A 27,532-nucleotide genomic window follows, 5' to 3' on the forward strand; every position below is an offset into this window, starting at 1 on the left:
TATTTAACCCATTGAAATATTCTATCTTTTTTTTAAATTAGCTAGAAATGCATATTTTTAACAATCAACGTAGGAATATTTCTCATCTCATACATTAATGTTAAATAAAAGATTTCAAATTCATTAATTAGGTCTTATAGTAATAAATGATATATTACATATAGATGTTCACCCTCATAACATATTCTTCTTCTTTCCATGTTCGCTCCCTAGGTGGAGCATATGGCCAACACGAGTCGTCTCTGAGTCACTCTGTCACGCGCCATCTCCTTGGCTTCCTCCCAGGTCAGTCCGGCGTCTCAAGTGCCGCTGAGTATAGTCGGTGAATGGTCGTCAGCGGCCTTCCGGGGCGCCGGAATCCTCGGGGTTGGAAGAAGAGACATGAGGGGTTGATGCCCTCAGGTGGCATTCTGAGGACATGTCCCAACCATGTCCACCTTCTTCTCTTCAGGACTTCCAGTATGAGGGGCTGTTGAGTTCTTCTCCTCACATTGTCATTCCTGACGAAATCATACCACTTTATACACAGTATTCGCCTCAGGCATCTATTTTCAAAACTTGCTAGTTTCTTGCTTTGAGCTTTGGTGAGGTGCCACGACTCACATCCGTACAGCAACACTGTTAGGATGCAGGCGTTAAAGACACGACACTTGGTTTTTGTCGAGTAAAGCAGTGAGTCCCAGACATTGCGCATTTTATTGAATATAGCTCCTGCCGTTCCGAGCCGTACATTCTGGACACTACCATCCTCCACCATAACATATTAGCTATATTTAACTTAGTGTTGCGATCTGAACGGGATATCTCACAAAAAGTACTTTCCGTTTGTAATTGAAAGCTTCTGGAAGCTAACTAACTTCAAGAGCTCCAGTATCATTTTATATCGCAACCACCCGCTGAGAGTGCCACAAGTCTAAATGTGTCAACCTGAGAAAAAAAAACCATTGAAGAAAGAGATTTTATTCATAGTTCTCCAACCAAAGATTGGCAATACTGCTGACTAATAGCAGGTAAAATTAGCAATATACATAGAAAAGTGCCACATTTCTTGTTACGTAAATCTTGAAAAATTATAGATATATATTTTGTCTTTGTCCGCATACGTAGTGTAATTGGTCAGCGTGTTTAGCTACCGTACTAAAGGTCCCGGGTTCGATTCCCAGGGGGGGGGGGGTAAAAATAAATATTAGTGATTGTACACTCTAATATTTATTTAATATTTCCTCGACTGGTCCCTGAAGCGCAAGAGTGATCACCTTGCCTTCATGTAAGTAATGATCAGGATAATACTGCATCCATACGATGCAGTGCCCTATGCACCAATGGGTGTGGATAAGGGTTAGAATAAATAAATATGTTATATTACCATATACTTCAGGTGCAGCTATAATGAACTTTTTAATTCTGGCAGTTTGGCTCAGTGTGAAATTTATCTAACATCATACTACATAACTAAAAACACTTTTTTGTTATTGACTTATTTACCCTTTACAGGGGGGGGGGTGTGATATGCAAAAGAGTAAAATTTAGGGGTAGGGGTAATTGGTTACCCCTGATTGGCCAAGAATTAGAGTAAAATAGAGCTAAGGGTATGGAGAAGGAAATAAAATGAGATATACAAAATATAGACAATAATCATCTGGGTATGTTGAAGTAACATTTTTATTGTATGAAGTCACTCTCTGCGAAACGCAAATGTGTGTGCCCAGATTCCCGTTCATTATTTATAAAAAAAACACACACATATATATATATATATATATATATATATATATATATATATATATATATATATATATATATATATATATATATATATATATATATATATATATATATATATATATATATATATATATATATATATATATATATATATATATATATATATATATATATATATTTATATATATATATATACACATATATATATATATATATATATATATATATATATATATATATATATATATATATATATATATATATATATATATTTATCTTTATATCTGTACATTTATACATATATCTGTATACCCGGAGTGTTAAGTTAAGTGTTAAGTACTAGAAATAAGTGATGTGTGGAGATTGAACAATTATTGTAAAGAATATTATTTCATGTATTAAAAATAATTTTACTTGAACTTATGTAAGAATGTTTGAATTAAGCATCAAATTATAAATGTAAAACAGTATTTCAATAAATAAATAAAAGTTAACTTTGTTATGTCCGTTTTTAGATTTTTTATTCCTTCGAAATCGTACCATTGACATACATTCACAACTACACACATTAGACATGAATCGTTCTTATGGATCAATCTCAATGATTTCTTTATTGATCGAGTACCCGAATCCTAAAGGTGGGGACTGACCGGAGCATTTCGTCGTAACGTCGCTCGGGGCGAGCATCCAACTTCGGACAGAGCACTCGGAAAGCTGTACTGACTATACGAATGCTCGCATCGTAACGTGTTACGTTACAACTAAATGACTACATTCAGTCCCCACCTGAATGCGTGGCAGACAACATACATCTAGTGATAATGTGAAAGTTCAGAAAAACATATTAATAAATTTTTGAAATAAATTTATTTGGTAAAAATCCATTACAAATATAAGTGGATAAATTGTACATTGATAAATCGTACACAATTACATACTTAATTTGGGTGTGCACATAAATATATAATTTTTATGAGTTACATATAGTATTATTCACTAGGGGGAGTGAAATGGAGGAATCTCCGAGGAATATTTTTCACGAACATAGATTTTAAACTACCTATTTTATTTGTCCACTATATAATTATGCCTATGAAAGGTAAATATAATCTCAAATGATATGGTATAGTGTGCATTTCAAGAAAACATTCAAACAAACTATTGTATTGTGTTGCACAGATGGAAATGGATATACATATCGGTTAAGGAAACAAATGGAAAACATGCTTGTAATTTTTTTTAACCATGGATGTTGACAGTCAGCAATTTTAATTTTAATTTGAATTTATGTTTAAAAATATAGAGGAAGACATTTAAACTTGGTATATATTTTTAAATTGTTATATTTTACAGAATAATAATGTTTGTTCAAAATTTTTCTCATAGTATTTTTCAACACAGTAAATATTGCCTATTTCTTAGTTTGAAATTCATGAGTTCTCAATTATTTTTTAGGTACATATGGAACCTATTTATTTATAAAGTATTTCTACATAAATTGACATTATATCTTTAATGTTGTTAGTTATTTACATTGTTGTATGGTAGAAATATGTTTAGTGTTTTTATACATAAAGTTACATACAGTAATATATTTCAAATTTTTGGTCAATATACCATGTAAAGTGTGAAAACAATAAGATAGTAAACAAAAGCACATAAATATGCAAGTTTTGCGTCAAGTTAAGTATTATTGTTGTAATATTATTTGTTTTAATAAAGTAAATATATTACTTATATTTACTTAGTCAATATATTTTTTAAATTGAAAATAAGCAAGTCTGTATGCTAAGTAGATATCCAAATAATTGTGACATTACTTTGGTTCACCGCCGGAACCAGATATGTATGTGTGCGGTGAGAACCATGTTTTTTTTATTATTTTGAATTTAGTTGAAAAATGCTTCATTTTTCGCTTATATATTGCTGTTTGCCCAATAAAGATAAACCAAGAGGTATAAAATTATATAAAATAACTCCTAAAATAATTAAATAAAAGTTCCATGGGTGAGATAGAGATAAGAACATACTCGTACATGCTGTTTATGTCTAAATAATTCATAATATTCTAAGCTGTTAAATGTACAGATATGATAAACTTGTAAGTACTCTGTGCCAATTAGTGCAATGATTTCATTCAATATAATATAATGTTTTGTATCTATTCATATAGATCATATCGTAGTCATACAGGAGAAACTGACCAAGTGCATTTTTTACAAAAACATGATCATTGACTATTTGATATCTTTCTAGCTTAAAATTGCCCTGAAAAAAATCCCAAAGGATTTTAAACTTGGAAGTATAGTATATTGACTTGTTAAAAATGATTAACTTCATTGATGTTTATTTTCTTACCGAACAAAAGTGACTTAAATGGCCCTCCTGAACATTTTACGTTTTGTTAGTTGGTCACTTTCTCCGGTACGACTACGATATAATAATATTTTTATCATTATTAGTAAAACTTAAATTTTTACTTTCGAAGAGGATCTCATAAATATATAATTATCTTTAGAAATAAAAGTATGTTATTTATTTTCATCCATGGATAAAAATGACTATGTATTGATTGAATACATCTCTCCAAGGGTAGATACCTTAAACTTGCGGTAGTAAATACCTTGTGACATTTTTCAGATAGCGGTTATTGTGCAGTGAACATTACATTTTCTTAAATCATGCATTTCTAATCTTATTATACCACCACTGAATTCCGAACAAATTGTGTTTGTGACGGTACATTTATTTCAGAACATCAACGTCTAATGTAAACTAATGTGATCATATCTCACAAACCCATAGTGCTTAGTGTGCAAATCTGTTTATTAATTTTATTATCTCATTGCGCAGCGTGCTCGTGCAAATATAATAAATCTGTATTCAGCACATCTTTGGCGACGAAGCTACGACAAAACTAAAGATTTTATCTTTGGTAATTTCCTCACGGTGAAAGTAATAATTAAATTTTAACCGAGAACTCTATTGAAAAAATATGGGTAGAATGACCTGTGTTGGGGTGTCTGCGTTAGTGTGCGGGATCTATTGGGTCTGGGAATTTGCTCCACATTTTGTTCCAGAATTTCTTCGGAGCTGTCTGCCTCTTTTTCATTTGTAGCCACTTGTGGAATTATATCGCTGGGACGATTCACAGTTGTAGAATTCTTTTTAGGAACAACTTCAATTGGCTTGTTTTGCGTTTGATTTTTTTCTACTTCTTCTATTACAACAGGTATTTCCATAACCTTTTGGCGAACGGTTTCGCTTTCGTTGTTGATGTTTCCTTCTTTATTCAGTTTCATTAAATTTGGATCAATCAATATTTTAGTTTCCTCAAAGTCAGTTGTATTGATTACAAATGGCGTAACTGTATTGGGGGGAGTTGTTGTAGTTGTAGAAGACGTTGTTACTGTAGATTGCTGAATTTTAGGGATCGGTGCCGGCAGTTTGGTAGTAATTTCTAGTATAGTAGTGGGTGTGCCGGATCCAACCATGTTTGGTATTGTTACCTGTACCACTTTATGCGTCGACTCGGCTGTTGGTATTTCTGTGGTAGTTTTGATTTTTTTCTTTTCTTCCTTTATTTTGTCATATTTTTTCCCTTTAGTTGGTTTACGATATTTAGATTTATCATCCATAATTGGATCAGCTGAGGTGTTGGCGATTTCCACAGGAGGCTCGGCAGTTTTTAAATACGATACTTTTTCTTCTTTTGTAATTATAGGCGTGCTATTGTTTAACGTAATTATTTCGGGAGTTTTTGGTGCCACGCTTTCGGAAAGAGTTTTCTCTGTAGCAATAGGTTTAGATGTAGTAGTCGATTCGGTAAGTTTACTTTTTATGTCAGTGTTATCGGTAACAGTTTTAATATTTGCGTTTTCGCTCGATTCGGATGACTTATGCAATTGGTGCAGGTGGTGAGCGATATATTGCTGGTGTTTTATTTCTGGCGATACGACTGTCATATCGGCGCTCAATTTGCTCTTCGCCATAACTAGAGGCGGGATAAAGTGGTCCGTGGCTTGAGTGAATATATCTTGGTGCTTCGTCATGAGTTGCGCATTGAGAGATGAGAGAGGAATGTTGACAAACTTATCTGTGGTCGGAGAAATACTCTCGGGAGTGGTCAAGATGTTAGTAGAACTAACTGGACTAGGTACCGCGGGTATCGTTGTTACAGTCGCTCGTTTTGGATTTTCACTTACGACCGACTCTTCCGCAACTTTGGAATGGGTAGTAGATTGATTTATCTTCGCGGCTTCGGTAGTCGATGTGGCCGTTTCTGAAAGGATGAGCGGTTTGATTGCCGGCTGGCTGGTTGTCGAGGGGCGCGATGTTGCGCTGTATCGGGTGTACGGCGTGGCGGTGGTGCCGGAGACGGGGACGGCGGAGGTGGGGGGCGCAGTCTCCCTGCGGGGGCGGGTGGACAGGTCCCCCGTGGAGGAGGTGGAGGGCACCCAGCTCCAGCCGCCCGGAGAGGGTCGCGGAGAGCCGCTGCTTGCCTCGACGGAACTAGCGCCCGTCACGGTATTATCGGAGAAGTCTTCTTCGGAGATTGCGCACGATAGTTCCTTAAGAATATCCGAGTGACTCTGAAAGAAATACATTTCCTATTATGTGCAATTCAATATTCTATTGAAATAAACAGCCGTTGTTGTTTTTACAAAAAATAAATATTTGTAAATGAAGATCACCTCATTCGATTTGCAAATCACTTTCTTGGTTCCGTCGAGTCCGCAATCAGAGATGAGTTGAACAGCAGCCAACTCTGGTAGAAACTGCACTGTGAGGGAGGGCAGAGATTTCACCAGGCAACCTCCAGCCGGATTCAAGGCCCAAGCCGGTACTGAAAAAAAATTATATAATTTTTATAAAAATTCAACAAAAAAAACAAATTAACTTTCGATCGTGTTTCTATTTTATTAAATTCTTACAACAGATTTTTAGATCAATTTCCAATAAAGGTATTTTACTCGACACACAAATCATAATGACTTACTTACTTCTGCCTCTTCTGCGCTCTCCCTAAACCCTATAAGGACATTGTTATTCCAACAATTTTAGTGAGTAAACATACCCGATTTCAATAAAACCCACTACTTAAGCGTCTTATGAATGTTGACCGATCATTTAATTGGTTTTCGTAACGATTATAATAATATTATGAAAGCGTTGTCGAGTTTTCATAATAAATGAGAGGGATATCTTATCTTATATTAGTCAAATTGAAGTTACACACATAACATTTTTTTCAGATAGACTTACATGCTTAGTATTTGAAAAAAAAATCTAGTAGGTAGTAACTAATAAAAAAAATTCCTTGCTGTATAAAAATATATTTTCTTGTTGTATTTGTAGTGTCATTATTCCGTAGTTCATTTCGCTACTAAACATTTTATTTTCTCGCGATAAGGAAACTAATCTTGTGACATAATATACTTACTGCCTTCTCCGCTTTATGTATCTCCCTTCGGGGACATTTGTATCGTAAAGACAATTTCTTTTGTTCTTTTCGCCTTGTTCTGCGACGCCTAGAACCACACTCACCTGTATATCTTTCTAATAAAAGGTTTATTTTTTTGTGTAACGGAAACAAAAAAAATATATACGAGAACTGGCTTTAAGAACAAAAATAAAATCACAGTTCTGGATAAGTAATAACCTCGTTTTCATAACCTATAGGCAGGTGAATATATTTTTTCGAATGTTGTATTAAAAATCAGAAAAAAACTGGTACTTTTAATTTACTAATGGTAGGTAAGTACTATCTTTGAGTGTGATACTATTTCAATTATGCATTGATTTACTTCACGCTATGATGTACAGGGGTGGACAAAGCACGAATAGTCAACGGCGCCTGGAGAGCTTTAAGAGAGGCCCTAAATCCATTTTGAAAAAATCAATGAACGGTCAAAAACACAGTTTTGCCATTTTTTTAATGTTTTTTCGATTTTTGATATATTTTAGTTGACATACTGGCTAGTGGCGTTTAAGGGCGTTCAAGGTGCCCCATTTAAGTTAAGAAATTTAGAGGTACTAAAAGTTTTCGAAACTTAAATACAGAGAAGTTCTAACTCTCCCCCTTCCGCCGACAGACAAAAAAAAACAAGATTCCAGGATTGTTTTTTAGATCCTGAAAACCTGTTTTTTTAGCAGACCTTTTTGTCACAGTCGTGGATTTGTAATTGGGTGAAGGGCACGCGGTATATTTTAATTATGGACATGAAATATTTAATGTTTTGTTGTGATATTCACAGATATTTTAATTCAATAATATATTAAGGAAGACTAATCTGCTCGTGTTTTTTTCTTGTCAAGAATAACTCACAAAGCCAAAAAATGTTTTTAGGGGCTTGTCTGCATATCTGGATAGTAAGGTAAATGTGAAAAATATACCACAAACACCCTAACCGATTGAAGATAAATCTATTTTGAATATATTTTTAAATTGGCGGGAGACGAATTCGCTATTTCTTCTTCTTCTCTGCTTGGTGTAGGCCTTGTGGCCTGTTTTTAAGAGAGATGCAGAGTCCGCGACACTACCGCATGACCAAACCCCGAAGAGTTAAAAGTGAAATTAATCTAAATTAAAATGATTGCAAAAAATATAAAATACCTGGCAGTTCGCAGATGAACGAGGCGACTTGTGGGCCTCCGCAGTTGAGGGCCCCCCACCGGTAGTCCCTGGCGGGGTCCAGAGCCGTGCACAGGGGGGTGCGGCCCCCCTCGGGGGCGGACGCCCAGTACCCCTCGCCACTCAAACTCTTGTAATTGCTATAATTGAAAAAAAAGTTAAATATCACCTACAAATTGGACATAATCTAATTCTTGTATTAATACAATACATCAATTAATTGATTCTTCAATCATTTAGTCACAATATTTATCTATTCATTTATATTTTACTTGGTAAATACCACTTTTTTACCAAGTGTATATAATAGTATAAAAATAGTGGTATTTACCAAGTAAAATATAAATTTCAAAAATATATTTAATTAATTTCCTATGCTTATCGTGGAAAGGAGTACGGAACATCTAGGAGTTGATTCGGAGTGCCCAAAATAGGAACACTTTCTCACAAGTGATAATAGATGCTTATTCATTGCGTATCGATTGAGTTTTAAGTTTAAAATGGGTATTTTGTATGAATTTATTATTATTTTATTGTATTCTATGTGGCAATGTGAAGATAATATAGTATTGACCATCTGAATATAAAGTACATAGTTATTTCTAATTTAAAGCAATTATTTGCTTTTGATAAATCAGTCTGCTGGAAAGGAATTCCCATATTATAAAATCGTTTAGATTCTTCGTAAATTTGTTTGAAAATCAGACCTAAAATTCCAATTCCGTCTCTGGAATTTAGTAGACGCAATTGACTAGGCAAATAGTTTAAGTTAAATACAACCAAATACTTACTTACAGTACTTGAGTACTTTAACTTCGTTAATGAGATTTTGTAGGACGGCATTAGTATATAGTATAGTAGGTACGTAGGTAGTTTTGGTAAATTGTACTCGTAATGCGAACTTCCGACAGAGCTTCTTGCCAAGTTTGATAGTTTGGATCGAGTCAAAAATGGTGCCGCGTTTTCGAGTTTCGATAACAACCTCCAGGACGTGTTATAATATAAGTTTATGTGGAAATCGTGGAGACCCAACACAGATACCAAAAAAATGTAGTACGGCACATATTGGCAAATAACTTAAAAATATTACATCATTAATACTATCAATAGAATTTTCAAATATTAATTAATTATACACGTAAATATATCAGTAAATAAAATAGCAAAAAAGAGATAGTAATAATTGAAAAAAACTCAGTTAAAATTGTATTTTGGATATTTTGATCTGATATTTTTTGGTAGATTTTCATCCCAATTACATGATAAAAAAATCATGGAAGATGACCAAGTTTTTATTAAACCAGTGGAAAAATGAAAATATTATTGTAAATTCAAATAATGCAAGTAAAATGTAATTTTAAATGCCTTACGTCCATGTGAAGTCAGCTTCTTCATTGCTCTTGATAAGCCCAATCCAAACACTGGTCATGATGTCCAGTTCCTTCAGGTATGCTCGAGCGGCGTCATACTGCGCAGTGGTGTCCACTGGAAACAATAATTCAATCTTATTATGTATTTAGGTAAGGAGAACTTGGCTACATGTCTTGAGTAAAAGTAAGACAGAACTTATATATTAAACCTTAATTTTTCCGCATTCACAATAGCAAAAGCGCTACAGTGTTGTTGAAGCTGCAAGTGATGCAAAATAGGGCAATGAGAATAACAATGAACGTCTTGTTATGAGTTCTGCTTATTGAAACGTTCACAAAAGTCGTTGTTATAAGTAAGAAAAAAACAAACAAATAAATAATAAAAAAAGAAGTGAAAGCTTGATTGGATTGAAATAAAAAAGATAATTTTTTGTTATGTTCTCATATTTTTACTATTTTTTTATTGATCGAATATCAAAATGTTAAATTTTTTTATAGTATTATTAATTCACAATTATAAAACAATAAAAATAGAATTAGATTTCCACATATTAAAAATTGGTATCCGCAAAATTGTTTACAGTATAATACAAAAGGTAAGAATGTCAGAAAGTATTAAAAATTAAAGGAAGTTGAATAAATTTAAAAAAATATAAATATGTATATTAATTATTATACTAATGTTATATTAGCTTAATATACAAATAAAAATCCTAGTAATTACAAATAAATTGTTGATATTAATTATACATACATAAAATCAATTAAAGTAAATAACAGTTAAATTTTAGTTTATACCCAAAAATGTAATAAAAACTAACTTAGGTCAACAATAATGATAGATACCATTTATTCTCATTTCAGTGTTAAAATTTTGTACAATGTTATACCTTGAAGAAAGTCTCTGCAAGGTGGCTGAATACTTAGAAATTTATTTTAATGATAAATTGGCTATTGTATTCCATTTTTCTGCAACTCAAAGGAGTTGCAATTCTAAAACAACACATTGAAGTACATTTTTCCAATACGTTGTATGCATAAAAAATATTTTTAACGAGGAAAACGAAACGTAACAACATATAAATATACGTACATTTTAACAAGCAAAATGAATCTAACAAAAGGAAATAAACTTTTAACTGCGAAAATGAACCAAAATCAAAATGTTTCCATTTCGAGTTGAATTTTCAGAGCGAACAAAGGCCGATTCGATTATTCCCAAAACAATGTTTCGCCACACAGGAAACGAGAGTATACTCGTACACTAGGTATCGTGCTAAAATGGAGTACAGACTTCGCAAACGAGTGATAAAACAAAAACACAGGTTTCCTGCATATGCCAGTTCGGTATAATTCGCGGTTTGGTTGAAATTCACATTCCCTTAAAAATAAGGGATGGGAATTTGGGATACAGTAAACCTTTCCTCTGGGGGCTCTCCCCCGTAAAACCGCGGAAACAGGGCTACCTTCCCCACAGAGCGGTGGGAGCGGTCATTAATCGGAAGTTAATTATAGGGAAGGCTTAATTGGTATCTGGTGATTTAGATCACATGATCACTGCGGATTAAGGTACGTAATCTAGAGATAATTCTTTTAAATTAAGCAGGAACTCGTTTTGGTTATGAAATATTGTACAATGTGACACTTTCAGCTTAAAAACGTAAAATCAAATGAAATGAACGCACTACAAAAAATTATTGGATAGAAGTATTTTTTCCGTCCTGAATGTATATCGTTTCATATTTACTCTTTCTCTATACAGAGCTGCTATTGAATTGCAACAATATTATCTTTATTGTAAATTACATAAAGGTTAAGTGTAATAATCATACTTAACTCTTCATCTGCATGGTAATGTATTTTAATGTTGCATTTCAATGACTATTTACAAAAACTGAAGTCATTGAAATATGATACACTAGCAACCATAGAAAAACGAATATAATTTATTTAAATGAAAAAAAAATCTGTGATACATGCATGTACATTTGAATATATCAGAAAAAAACATATGTGATTTTGATATCTGTTCGCACCCAAATGGTGCATAGGACATTGCATCGGATCGAAAATAATATGGAGGAAAAATATTAGGTACGAAAAAGAGAATACCAAAAATGGCTACGGGGTTACCCGTGATAAATACCCGTGTTCGTACTAGGTTGTGTAAATTGTAGCTGTTTATATAATAATTAATAACGAAGATACAAAATCTTAAAGATTTTCAGCGATGTAAGGAATTCAAATTATTTCTTGGGATTTCACTTTTTCATTATCATTTTCTTTGAAATAAATGTATAAAAGGCGCAACAATCAGATGATATTAAAATTCTCGAAATTTCTCTCGACAAACAATAGAACTCAATCCCTCTCAATTTCTGGCTAGGAAACCCAAAAATGTTTTAAACTTTACAAAGGTACGAAGTACAAACATAATAGGGCTGCCCTCTGTAGTGATTCTGTATTCCATATTTCCAAAATTCTTTGTCGGAGTTGTTCGCAAGTCCGATTGAAATCCCGCGGTCGGCGCTGCCATATGCCAGGGCCGTCTCCCGGAATATAAATTATCTCGGAAAGCCGTCAGCTCGGCGCTTCGGCGTGCGGCGCGGCGCCCTGCTAGCGAATAAATCCAGATGAAAATTTAGCAGAATGTGCATAATGGAACGCTTTGTGAATGTAGACACGAAGCCATAACAATGCTGTAATCTTGCTATCTCTTTCTCTTGTTTAATCTGTAATTCTAGTTGTGGTCGGAGTTTTGGTCGGACTAATCTCGGAAGCGATTGTTTTTCGGATGTACAATATGCATCAAGAACCGAAAGGATAATTAAAGCATACGCTTAATTAAACGTAAGCAATCGTCATTGAAATAAATTATCAAGATTATAATACTTACTTACAAGTCAGAAGTGCTAAGATATAAAAGCTAGTACGAATTTGGATATGCATCATTGAATGCCCTATGAATCGCAATTTTTTTTCTCTTTTCACACCTTCATCATTCTTTATTTCCATTTCCATGTGAAAGTTGAGTCCCTCACCATATGCTTCAGATTCTTTTATCAGATACTTGGATCTAGAGCCATTAGCGGAAGAGTTCATTGTAAACGATATTACCTCTAGTTTAAAATTAAAATGAAAGAAAAAATAGAACCTCTAACAGCGGATACTAAGCTTAGCAAATAAGACCATCAGAGTCACAGCAAGGTGGGTACAGTTCCCAATATGTACACAGTGGATGAGATCATTCATCATCGTGAAGTCCCTCTTGACTGGTTGCCTTCGTTAAAATGTGTATAAAGACATAAGCCATATGATCCTTCACCTCAAAGTTTGGAATAAATGTAAGTATCGGTGATTAAAAAAATAATAACATGAATTCGGTATGATCACGAGCCACCCGTTTATTTTCAGCTTCCGGGAAAATTTATCTTGGATTAACAAACATTATGATGTTAATTCCGAATTAACAACTGTTGGACGATAATAATTTAAATAATGCAGATTTATCTTTGCCAAAGAAACAAGCGTAATTTATTCCAAGTATGAAGAGGGTGCTTAAAATACACCCTATTCAATATTCACCCCGAATATGGAATATTCGCCCCGAGTAGTTTATTAGAATTCTGTACATTACAGTATATGTGGTTTTGTGTTTTCTATGGATTGAATAAGTATTAAAATTTACATAATTTGCAGGCTGCGCAAAAAAGTTAACTACTTAATTTTGAAAAAGAAACACAATTAATTATGATATGTTTTTAAATTGATTTTCATAAATATAATTTGAAAACATAAAACTTTGGGAGTTTCATGATGGTACTTATCTAATACATAGGTACATACAAATTACACTAAATTCGGTGAGCTTGACTGTGGCTTGGAATGCTCTTCCACCAGTAGTTAGAAATAATGAGATCTTTAGAAAAAAAACTAAAAAAGCATTTGTTTGCTAAATCATTTCCACTATCTTCATCTTCCTAGTCCATTTACAGTGAAGCGCCTCTGAGGTATTATTTTACGAAAATGGCGTTATACAAATTATCCAAATTTATTATTTTTTATTATTATAAAAGTTATATTTTATATATGCGAGTGTGGTAAGTTTAAAATTCATTGTTAAAAATCCTTAAAGCTCTTAGGTTTGCTTTCGAGAGCTTTCGTCTGAATGATTTTCCCTCGAGTAATTTTTAAAATAATTCACGGGTTTTCTTTTAAACGGAGACCATTTTGAAAATGAAACCCATAGAATTATGGCGGACAAAAGAAGATATAAATCATAAATGAATTACAGGTTTTTACTTTTACCTTGGTAAATACTAGGTAGCTACTATGTTCTTAACATGAAAAGTTTTTATATCTATTTTGTATGCGAATGTAATAAAGAAATTAATCGAAGTTTATATTTTCATTATTAAAAAGTCGTACGAGTTGTTTTTTCTTAAACTGATTGACAAATATTATAATTTAAAAAACGAATGATTTATGGTAATAAGCGGAGTAAAAAGTTTGACTACATTTGGGTTTTAATTGAAAACTACTACTTTTAAATCACCTGCCGATGGGAAAAATGCTTTTTAAAAACTAGTTATGTTGATTAACAAAATTATAAGTGTTATTTTTTTATAAAAATTCAAATACGACAAATGATTTTAAAAAGATGTATCATTTTAATGACAGCTGTTTCATAGCACGTAGGCGTTTTTTTTAAATTCAAATGAATAATAATAACTTATGAAATTCTACAATGTAAATGGCAATTAAAATGAATGAAAAAGTAACAATGAAGTGGCACAAACTTATTGCAGACACAATTAGTATTTTTAAATATACAACATAACACAATATTGTCTATGACGGAGATAGTTCACGAAGCTAAGCCTAAAGTACATAGTAAAAGATTTAGGAAATGTGCCTCACACACGCAAGTCAGAAAACTAACAATTTAATATATTTTAAAAAGATATGAAAGAGCAGGGAAGGGTGAAGGGTCACCGCCCATCTTATCGTAAGACCAATAAATTTTTGGTATCCACCTAAAGCCGTAATAAAAAGAACCTGAATGTATTTTGGAAAGTGTTTTCCAGTACGTTTGTGACGAATATTATACTTTATAGGGGTTTCTGCTCTCTTGACTTTTATTTCTAATACCAGTATACATAAATCCTGAAAATTTTGACCTTGTAACGAGGGAGAGATTAAGTTTATTCCTGAATCCTATCCTTATCGGGTTAAAAACCATAATTTTTCGATCAAATCACCATTTCTCTGTATCTCATAATCTTGGTCTCATATATCAATATAAACGTAAGGTGTTATTTAATGTTTAACGAAATTTCCAACGTCGGACAGTAAAAAATTGTAATAACTTAATAATTTCTACATTTCTACATATCTCTATGTTTTCGTTCATTCGTAAACATTTGTTTTTATGACGTAATTAGAACTTTTAACCACTTTTATAGAAGAGATCTATAAGTCTACTGAAGTTATATTTTGATATTCATGAAGGAAACGATTACATACATAATAAAAAAACATATTTCCTAATAAAATTGAATCGAGTGGAAATCATGATTTATTTTGTAAGGTTGACGTTGCGAAGTTTTGTTGGATATAAAAATAATATGCAATATACATATGTACATACCAAGATATTAAAAATTAAAAAAAAACTATTAACATGTATTTTTATTAAGCGCTACACTTTAGTAGCAGAACCTCATACAAGTTAATATTTTAGACCGTGGTTCTTCCAATATAAGAGCGTTATAATTCGATCTTGTGTTTTTATTTTTCGCATAATTTTATTCGGAAAGTTTCAGGATCGATAAATCTTAACAACGGCAACTTAAAAGCCTTGCCCCGTTCGCGCGGAAAAATGTTAGTCTTCTTTTTCCTATTTGTGGTTCCTATCTACAACCCACAGGCGAGAGGCTGACGCGGGAAAAGTTCCCGATGCAAGATGAAACCAACTTCCCACGTCTTATCGACTTGTTTGTAACAGAAAATCTATCACGAAAATCGATATTTGAATTGCTCCATGGATGAACATATCACCATATGTACAGTTTAACATATAATATATTTGTATGTTGCTGCTTTTGGATCGAAAATAAATTGAATACAAAACGATTGAGTGCGGATTTCACTTGAACTATTACATTTTCCTCTATCGTAGAAACATTCTACGTAATGATAACTCCAATCTCAACCTTCGTCAAATAATGATCAGGTGTTATGCTTGGTCAGTACTTGTATTCGGAGTTGACCCTCGAGATCAGCACTTTGCCGGTTAGAGGCATTCAAAATGTGGTTACATCGTAGAATGCTATTCCATGAACCGATATATTCTCGTGAATGTGCTCCAAAGAACAAGAGAAGGACAGTTGCAGGCTGATATCAGTCCGGAAGGTGTCCTATCTGGGGTATATGCTTAGAGGAGAGAAGTACGAGCTATTGCACCTTATCATAAAAGGCAAAATAAAATATCGATTTGTAAGCATATATTATAGAATGCGCGCCCCTGGATCCAACCAGTTGCAAAAAACTCAGATTAAAACATAATAATATATCAAGTATATATTATAAACAGTTGGAAATAATAGAATTCTAATCGCACTTTCTAGTTTTCAGGGTAAATTGAATACTTTTTATACCTTCATGCCTTGCTTTGGTAGTCTCAATAATAACTAAAAGTGAAATTACTGAACTGAATACATTGCGGTAGAGTGCATTAATTTTAAGGGGCGATTTGGGACAACGTTTGGAGCAAAAACTGAATACAAACATGTGTTCGCAAATTAATACGTGACTGAAAGTGTCCATTAACGGACCAAATTAACATGTTATGACTGAAAGGATCCATTAGTGGACGTTTATGTATTATGTGTGTTTACAGCCATTATTTCAAATGATACCACACTTAAAATGTATGCACTCGACCGTGCTATACGCAATGTACATAACAAGGGGTTAATTAAATCGATGATCTAGTGAACTGGAATACACAGCAAGAAAGTCCCGTTCATTATAAAACTAAAACAAACATTTGAACAACAGTACAACTAAGGGGGCAGACTCAACAAGCACTTTTCCATAACGGGTCTCGCAGAAAAAACAAGGTGCGGTTTTCCTTTGAGCATGATGAAACGCCTAAACACACCCTTCACATATGGTGTTTGATAATGATGTTGAGTGCATCAAAACACGCATCATGAAAGATTTTAACCGCCATAGTGCATATAATCCATACATTGACTTTGGTATAGGTACTTGCCAAAAGCGCGGCCGTCGATATATACCGATGTGTCACAGCGTGCGCGTTTCTGTAGTTCTGATTTGTCAATAATATTTACAAATAAACCAATTTAAGCATTGAAAAACAGAAAGACGTTTTGTTGTTGTTAAAGTGTTAGCTACTTAGTAAATTATAAATTAAAAAAATGGATAGATTTTACCATAAAGTGACAGTATTACCGCCAAATGAATTCATTAAATTATATTATGTTCTAAATAAAGATACATTGAAGACAAACTTTGGTATTACATAATTTATGTATTTTTTTTTCTATGAAATTGAAATAAAAGAACTCAGCTTATTTATTTATCGTAAAGTTTGTAAAATATTCAGGAAGTTACCCACAAATTTGTAGAGTGACGTCACAATGCTACTGAATAACACATTTTTGGAAGGACAAATGGGTTAAGGGGGACCAATAAATAAGTTACGGAAGAAACTTTATTTGGAGGCAGATAATCAAAGTAGAAGTAGGAGAGCTTCCCGTTAGTATGCTTCCCTTTGTAAATGTATCTCGTTATCGGAGAATCGTCCCGCAAAGCTTTCTTCTGTGTCCTCTTAAATTTTATTGACTGAAATAATTAAATACAATTGTTTGTCGGGTAAGAACAATTGAGGGGATATTATTGCTGATAGCAAAAAAATATAATCACATTACGTAAAACATATTAAGGTAACTAAGAGATAATTATTTTAATTAAATTACAAAAGAAAAAGTTTTTTCATCCTCTAAAAACCGGGCAACGTCATGTATTTCGGATTAAATTTATACACGGATGGAATAATAATAATAAAAAAAAACATTGAAGTACACAGACTTTATGGTGAATGGTACACTGAATAATAGTAATATAATATGGATAATTTATGCATCGCAATTTTCGTAAAATACTACCTCAAGGGCGCTTATAAAGACTTGGATAATATGAGGATGATGATGATAAGGATAGATAAATCAGTGATGGCAAATAATAGCCTAACAGCGAAAGTGAAACTGGCAATACAAAATGGAGTCCTGGTATTTGGATGTAAAGCATTGAGTAACTCAACGCTAACGCAGAAGAAGGATAAAAGTAGATTGAACGCGACTGCGTTCGAGATCGCATTTCGCCTGAAATGCGAGCTCTCAGACGAATGATGAATGATGATTTTCAACACATAACTTTGCCGATTAACTACCGAATGGTTCCACAAAACGCATGATAGTATAATTTTATTGGTAACGTTTAAAGTCTAGTTATATTGACGGAAGATTAACGAAATGAAATTGAATTGTAAATGGTTTCATCTTGCTTGCGATGAAATGGACTGTCAAGTTAGCGAACTGTATTTCGCCATACATTAATTATTGCTTGGTATTTTCGTTTTATTTCTGAACGAAAAATATAAATTTATTTTATTGTGTGTATTTCACCTAACGCGTGCCAAAAGAAACGTTATTATTTTTATCTACACTCAGAATATCATTAAAAAGGTAGTCATATTTTTATTGATGTAATTTTATATTCCTTTGACAAGGGTTCCCGTTTTCATACTGCTGTGTACTATTGGAATAAATATACAAATCTTTCTGACAAAGATGATTCGTTCTGTACAAAGGCTCTTGAAATGGAGTTATGATGATTATAAATTTGTAAGCATTCCAGTTCTGAGGAAAACAGTACGCGTCCAAGTTTTTCAAAACGTACTTTTCCATATAATCTGAAATTCATATAAAACTTTATATTTTATCAATTATTTTTCAAACTTAACCATTACTTTACATTCAACAGGAGTAGTCGGAGAGGATAGAACGTCACACCACTGTCTGCAAAGTATTATTTGTCAAATAAATCATATCGGTAGTAATGGAACTTATAAGGTAGAAGAATATTTACGATGTCCTTTTTTCGTTCAGGTATGTCAAACACTTGAAAGCGGTCAAGTTGGAAGTTGAAATAATCGGCGGGTATGTATGAGGAGATGCACGAGGAGGCGAAGAATGTTTGCAAAGACAGAGTAATGTGGCGTTCTATTCTCTCTGCCTACCTCTGCGAAAAAGTGGCGTGAAGGTTAGTTGGTTACTTAGTTTTTTCGTTCAAAATAAACCGTTGAATTATATTAATCGAATAAAAGGTGGACAAGGTGTGGGGAGAATGCAGATCTCCTGGCTCCGGAACATACAAGATTGGACGAAGATCATAACACTTAAGGCGCTGTTTAGACCTAAGACAAGGACACATACCCTCAAGTGATAGTCGACTAGGGGGGATCTGACATGGCACATGAAGAGAAAGAAGAATAATGTTTTGATAATTAAAAGGATAATTAAAGGACGTATCGCTTAAAATGCAGTCTATTGGAATATTCCAACTGTGTAAAATGTATTGTATATTATGACGAAAAAAAATATATAGATAAAAATATTTCTCGATTTGCGAATGTGGAAGAGGCGTACTGGCCAATTAGTTAGTTTTTATTTGTTATATTTATTTTGTAACGTTGTATGATGGTTAGTTAGTTAGTTTTACATTAACAGGCGGCTTTTGCGAATCGATCCTATAACACTGACCCTATAACACAGCTTGGTCAGGTTAAGGGTCGTAACAATTGGCGGGTATTTATGAGGAGATGCATGAACGTGGAAGAGGCAAAGAATGTTTGCAAAGACAGAGTGGTGTGGCGTTCTATTCTCTCTGCCTACCCCTGCGGGGAAGCGGCGTGATGGTTAGTTAGTTAGTTAGATCCTATAACACCTTAAACTACGAGTGAAAAACTGTACCGAGTGAGGGCAGATTCCTTTATATGATGCAAGCATACCTACTTCTCTTCAGAAGAGAGAAGTGGAAGCGGAGTAATGGTGAAGTATGGGTGAAGTAGGTTGCGTCCAAACGGAAACATCCCTCACTGAAGAACGCTGCACTCCAATAAATATTCCATTTTATTATTAAAATATCCTGACTGTCGAGAAGTCGGTAAATACGGTACCGAGATTCCAAGTGTTTGTGCTTTGGAAATTGCAGAAGAATTATTTGAATTTCAAATTGCACCATGTTCAATAGACACAGCGATTTCGCGACATCCTGGCAATCGTTATTGTTTTTATTTCAAACTCGGGTTTTACTCCGGACGGCTTATTATAGGTACATAGATTCTCGAATCTACAAAAATATAAACCTTAATATTAATTTAAAAAAACATTTTTTTGACGATTATGATATTACAAATTATCTGAATTCATTATTTTCCCCGATAGGTAGCCTGATTCCTTATTTAATTTATCTAACAATCGTGTTACAGCATAGATATTTTTGTTTAATTTTACGAGTATCAACAAAACAGTTTATTTAAATCTATATGGTTAAATACCGTATCAAATATCAAAATGTTTATAACACACCATAAACATTTTGATGTCTCAACATAGCTGGAGAATAATAAAAAGTTTAGGGCATTTACAGGGCTTACAATTCGTCATATACATATATACGAACATACATATTTATACATACATATTCATACATACCAACAAACTTCATAGGTACATACACACATACATAGGCATATACATACATACATGCACACACATATATATTATATCGACTTTGACTAAAAGGGACATTTGAAAGCTGTAAAAGTATTACATTTATTCGTTTGAAGTATTTTTTTACTATGTTTCTTAAGAGAATTATGCAAAACATGTTAATATCCAAATCATCCAGAGCTAGTAAAAAAATCACATTAAGAGGAACGTTTAGCATTTTCAGCAATGTCTTGAAGAAATTCGCCTCTACCGTAGAAAGGGCAGTTTAGCAAAGAACATATTAATGATAAATATTGTGTGCGTAATGTTTATGCTACTTCCAGTTACCAGTTGTCAGCTTTATTATTTCCGCATAGAACAACGTTAGGTACATATTTCCGGTAGGAATTACGGTTCAGTATCCTGAGTACTGATATCATTTATTGGACATAAATGTAAAATGATTGTATTTTCAATTCTGTAATTTTATAAGACCTAGCTGGAATTATTTATACAAGAAAAGGGAATGAAAATTTAACGTTCGTGATTAAGACAAAACATGGGATAAATATTCAGTGTAAGATTTACAATCTTAAAGTATCCATTGTTATGTCAAAATATTCTTCCCCCAATCGATCTATAATAAGCTTTCTTTTTAATAGACCAGCTTCTTCCCGTTTGATCTCCTTTATTCCTTTGAAGGCTTCCTTTTCTCTCCACCTACTCACTCAAATTAAAAGATAAAAGATATCTTCTTTTAATCCGGCTCTCCACTTAAAGTTTGTTTTTTAAGAAACTTTTAAAGAGCGCATAAATTTCGGATGACTCACATAAAAATGTTTCAGTAGAAACATTAACATTCATCGAGACTCAATTTTATTATTTCTAAAGACTGAAGCTCATTACCTCGAATTAAATGTGACATTTATAATATTTCATCCACGCCCCAGAGAGCAAAATATTAGAGTTCAAAATTACAGGAATAAAAAGTATATTATGCCTGTATTTTATGGCAGTATCTTATTCGGAATTTGTCTGGGAATTTTTGGCGAGGTGTATAAAAAGAGAGATAAAAACGTATTGTGTAGCCGTTCAATGTTTGTACTCAGGTTAAATTAATTATGACAATATAATCCCATAAAAACGTATTAAAAAATACTCACACGGGTGAAAAAAAGTTTTTGGAAAATAAGACCAGAAAAATACGAAATAAAATTTATCCATGAATTAATTTTAAAGAAATGCAGTTAGTTTAATGATTGGCGGATATTTTCCTACATTCATGACAGCTCAAGATCAAGATTACACTGCTTCTAAAAGATGCGGTACCCTATGCAGCAGTAGATGCGGATAAGGGTAAAAAAGAAATACAGTTAATGGATATTTTTTGTCGTTGAATATTCTTGAAGTTATAAAACTAAACTTACTTCTATATAGTTATATAAAGTGTATATCTTCATAAATTAGGGACAAGTTCATGAAAAATTATTGAATAACATTAAATAAGTAGGTTTCAACATGGAATAAAACTTTATAATTTAAAAGCTACAATATGTTTATTAAAAAGTGTTCCATCTCAAATATTGAACACGCTTTGTAACATGCTAATATAAATATTTACAGGACATTCCTCAACCATTTGTGTATCCATGCTTTGAATATTGTGTATTCAGAATTATTATCAAACAAAATAAATGCTCGTAAGTAGAAAGATAATGTTTGTTCGCCAAAGTTGTGGGTTTGTTAATTATGATCCTTTAATTTTGAATACCCAAATTTGCCTCGAATTTCGTTGCCTTTCTTAAAGGTATACATATATATTCGCAGAGAATGAGTCGTAAAATCAGTTTATATTGTATCCGACTAATTCCAGCACACAGAAATCGTCAAATGAATATTCATACTCCACGTGTACTTGTATCTGCTAATGGATACGACTCCATATAATATTACCGGGAATTCAATAATTAGCATTCGGAATTCGGTAGCATTCCAGTATTGAATATCACAGATGATGTATCAAATGAACTTAAGTGTTTCACAGATAAACACATTACACGTCTTTGAACTAATATACATTACATTTAATTATTAATCTTCAAAGAAATATAACCTGAATATCAAGATTATTATTGATATCTCAACATAGATGAAAAAGTCTACTGAGAAAAAAATTACTCAACTCAACCATAGATAGTGTTGGGATCTCTCATGTAAAAGACAATGTCAGTTAAATATAAACAACTTACGAAATTTCAGTTGCGTGGTTGTCTATCATGGGCAGAATGGTGAATCTTACACAAGTAAAATGATCACTTGAAAAAGGATATGTCAGGCCTCAAACCTTGTGAATACAAAAACATTCATATTCCTCTTCATCTATGTTGAGATGTCAGTATTGAGAAAATATGTGTTAAAAAAAAACTCGTTCAATTCATGAATTATGCAGGATTTTCACAAAAAAGTGATCAGATTTTTCTCAAGATTGCGCTGAGCATAGGTTCCTCATTTATAGTTTATCTTTTCATTTCAGAGAGAAAAAGCTTCGCTAGTAGGTAGTGAAAATAAACGAAGGTATTCTTGTAACGGAAAAAGCTCTTTTATTTCATGCTGCGGGCGCTCAGTTTAGATTCAGCATGGGCAGAGGTGTAGCCTCGGGCTTGTATGGTACATCGAAGGAAGCTTTGAATTTATATCCTCTTAAACTTGACTTAGATAAATGGATCTAACTAACAAAAAAGCTAATTTATATAAACTAATTTAATTTAAAGCTTTATTATATTTAATTTAAAGCTAATTTATAAAACTAATTTATAAAAACGATATTTATTTTTTTAACGTATAAACGTTACTGAAGGGGTATTGGTTACTCTCTTTATATGAAATATTTGTGTCGTAATCTGTCAACTTCTATCAATATCCTCTCCACCTAATTTATTTTTTATTTTTACGTTTTGTGTTTTTTTCTAAACGAATAAATACCTCTCATATTTTTAGGAATCCATTTATATTTCAATTATGCTTATGGCATCAATACACAAATTTAATCTGAATAAATATATTGTTGACATTTATAAAGTTTCCTTTTTAACGGTATTTCAATATTTAATACACAAGTAATGGTAAAATGAATTCATTTGCAACGTAATTTTCATTCCACGGGGTCTGAGAAAGGCTAATAAGCATTTCCATTCCATTCGATCATGTTAACGTGTTCACTTCATCAAAGCGTAGAGGGCCTCGCATTTGAACCCCATTTCCTGTGTATAACAGGCCAGCTTTGAAGGCTTTGACCGTTTGTACGTTGCGAAATAATAGTTCCCGACTAACGGAAGTTGGTACAAAACACCTGCTCTGAAAGTCACGTCAAAAGGTTACATTATACTTGTACTTATCAGCTGTATAAACAAGTTGGTTCATTCGAGATATTCTTTGGGAAAGATTTTCCAGGCCAAGGGATGAAAGACTATAACACAATATTAATATTCATTAAAAATATTTTATATATTTGATTTTTATCCCTTTCGGTGTTTTAAAAATATATTCGGTGATTGAGAACAATTTTTATTTTTAAATATATGAAAATACTTATAAATATATGAAATGAAACTATGAATATATGAAAATCAATTTTAATTAATTACTTTCCACTAAACATTTTAAATTACTCCATTTTTAGTAATATTTAAAAAATTATTTGTTTAGAATTTTAAGTTGTCATTTTATGTAAATAAAATATATATATTTTTTTAATAGCATAATTTTTTGTGCATTCACATACATATCAAAATTTAATTGAGTATTATTGATGAATATATGTAGCAATTTTTATTATTTTGATCCAATCTACACCCAATGGTGCATGGGTGTAGACGTGGGAAAACTTGATCGTTAATTAGTATTTAAAGGTAATGTGATCAGACCCACCATCTTGATTCTTGGATCTAAGGGCGGAATTCATTTGATTTAGTATAGATGACGTAATTGAATAAACTCACGGTGACGCATATTAGTGCTGTATGGGAATGGAAATAGAACTGGAACAGTTGGTACATTTAATGAAGCAGAGAAACAGGAGAATAGAATACTGAAAAGACATTCAGCGTTGCATTTGTACAAGGTATGTATATTGAACAAACTATCTGCACGAGTTATTATGAAGTATGTACCTACCTATCGCTATTTGCACTATTGAACCGCACCGCATACTTTAGAAATATTAATTTTAGGGGATAGACATTGAGTTAAAATATTAAAGATTGTTTTCACGTGGGAAATTTGCAATAAAGGCGACTTCATTTATTATTTTGGAAGGCAATCACCAATAACATAAACTACATAAATGGTGTATGCTGTATAAAACGCGATCGTATTGGGCTCGCATGATCCCAGATCTCTTAGGACATTAGTTCCGCAGACCTTACGTAGAGCTCTAAACCAAAGCTTTGTAAAGATGAAAGGATTTCATTAGAGGAGGGATAGTAGGAGCTAAGAAGGTAGAGTCAGATTGAAACGCAAGACTGTAAATAGACTGCAGCATTCTTAAAAGGACCTAGGTACATTTTTTCATTTCCTTTTTAAGTCTTTCAAAGATTGATACAATCTAAACGAAAGAAAAGATGTGTTTTTTTCTCATCTTTTAGACTGTATATATTTATATATGCTCCTTTATAAATGTATTATGTGCTGTGAATTGTATTTACATGATATAAATTTAAAAAATATTTTTCGTATTAAATAATTCGTATAATAAATACATAATAAAAATAAAATACCTGCATTTATTTAATTAATGAATAATTGTTTTGTAAATCAAGCCATTGTAAAAGGGGTTTTTCCCACTTCCTTTTTATTTTTATGCAAAACAAGTGTGCTTATGAGATTCTTCAAAACAATATTTATTATGGCGATGTTTTGGTTACATTTCTTTTCGTACCATTTGTTGTTCTTTTAATATACCCACTAACTTACAGTTTTACATGCCATTTGCTTGACTTTTTTCTTAGTAAAAATGGTACGTATTACCTTGTTCAGTCTTGTTTACTTTTATTCTGTCTGCATTTGTTACTTTAACTGGGTTCTTAGTTTACCTCTTAAACAATTTACTTTTATTTTGACTTTATTTCAAAGGTTTATTTGAGATATTTGCTTCATAATATTAAGATTGAGTTGAATGATATTTCTTTTTTTTTTTTACAATGCCTTTGTTATATTTGTTTTTTATTATTTTATTTAATAAACCTTGTTTATAAAATTTATTATGTACGTGTATATTATTTTTATATTCTCCTTCCTGCTAAATCTATCATTTTATATCATACCCTTTTTTTTTAAATCTCTGAATGTTTTTAATAGTTTTATAACATAAATGTGGAATTGTTAAATTGTTTTTTTTTAACGTAACTATTTTTGTAAATGTAATGTAATGTTAATTATTGTTAATGTAACTATTGTTTATTGTATATTTTTTTATGCAAGCTGTACAATTCCCGAATAAATAATAAAAAAATAATAAAAAATATGTTTTTTTCAAACCCTTATCCGCACCCAATGGTGCATAGGGCAATGCATCACATTGGAGCAGTGTTATCTTGATCATTACTAGCATGAAGGCAAAGATACCACTCCTGCACTTCAGGGACCAATCAAGGGTAATATTAAATAAATATTAGAGTGTAAAATCATTCATATTTATTTTCATCCCCCTCCTGGGAATCCAACACGAGACCTCCAGCGCGGTAGACAGTATTATATAAACATATATGTACGAGTATATATGTACATAATATTACATTAAAAAAATATATTTGGCTGAAATTAATATTTTAGGCCAACAACTCGACAAGACTTATTTAAAATAGAAAATTTAAATTTAAAGCATAATTATAATAATAATTATAACATCATTAGAATCATGAAATATGCATTAATTTTATTAAATGCATTCCAAACTTTTTAGACCTTTCAGACACTATCGGTAATTCGAAATTTTACTAGTGATTGAAAAATTAATCATTTAAAAAAATAAGTAATATGTTACAAGAAAAATAGGTTTATAGCAAGAAAATGTGTAGAATGTGAAGGTAAAATTGTTCACAAATATCAAACAATAACCCCTTAAATTTCATGATTTATGAATTATGAATATTTCAAGAGCACTATTCTACCCTTTCCGTCCTCTTGCTAAAAGAGGGTTGGATTCTGGGCGAGCGCTGCATTAATACCCCTGGACAAAACGCTAAGCCTATTTCCCAAAAGAAATTAAATTTCTTTATGTGAGTTTATAACCATATTCTTTGACCGACGAATACCATAAAGAAAATTGTTGAAATTGTTTAATGTATTGCGAAATATACACAATGCGTGCCTTTATATGGTTTATTTATTAATAATTTAAAAAAAGAAGTATCATTCATATTTTATAATAAAATATGTTGACCAAAACGAACAGCACCTGTTTCACAAGACTATTCTGTAAGAAGACTGTGTAACCATCTTGCCGCTTCCCCGCAAGGGTAGGCAGAGAGAATAGAACGCTACACCACTCTGTCTTTGGCGACATTCTTCGCCTCTTCAGCTTCATGTTTCTCTTCATACATACCCGCCGATTATTTTGACTTTCGACCTCACCGTTTTCAAGTATTTGATATACCTTATCATGTCGAGGATTTCTGGGTCTTCCTTTCCTCCTTTTTCTAACTATATTCACAAATTTGTTTTACCGTTCTTTCCTCACTTATTCGTTACAGATATCTAAACCATCTCAACACAACCTTCTTAATTCTATCGATAATGCTTAACCGAGCTTTGCATTATTTCCCTATTTCATTAATCGAACATCAATAATACATCTTTTGCCGCACATTCATTTGAGGGATCGCATTTCGAAGAGGTATTCTCTTTATATAAATGGTATAAAAGTAAAATATCTTAGGAATGTATTCATTCCCTTTCTTCTTTGGCCATAAAGCAAGGTACCTACTTCGTTCTAGTGTACCTCA

At 32.5% G+C, this 27,532-nt stretch overlaps 1 protein-coding gene across 1 annotated transcript in view; it reads right to left on the reverse strand.

Annotated features, from left to right (window-relative positions):
* Nucleotides 1-3,600: 3,600 nt before the first annotated feature.
* Nucleotides 3,601-27,532, reverse strand: part of LOC148306034 (uncharacterized) — a 174,684-nt gene continuing 150,752 nt past the window's right edge. The window contains exons 3-6 of the mRNA XM_088265694.1: nt 9,730-9,844; nt 8,342-8,499; nt 6,420-6,571; nt 3,601-6,317 (exon numbers count right to left, since the gene is read on the reverse strand). Of these exons, the coding sequence (XP_088121820.1) occupies nt 4,695-6,317; nt 6,420-6,571; nt 8,342-8,499; nt 9,730-9,844 (2,048 nt within the window). The 3' untranslated portion in view covers nt 3,601-4,694. The remainder of the gene's footprint in view (nt 6,318-6,419; nt 6,572-8,341; nt 8,500-9,729; nt 9,845-27,532) is intronic.

The sequence above is a fragment of the Brachycentrus maculatus genome, unplaced genomic scaffold (assembly GCF_059751285.1).
Source record: "Brachycentrus maculatus isolate JH-2025_06_01 unplaced genomic scaffold, ASM5975128v1 h1tg000257l, whole genome shotgun sequence".
NCBI classification, from domain to species: Eukaryota; Metazoa; Arthropoda; class Insecta; order Trichoptera; family Brachycentridae; genus Brachycentrus; species Brachycentrus maculatus.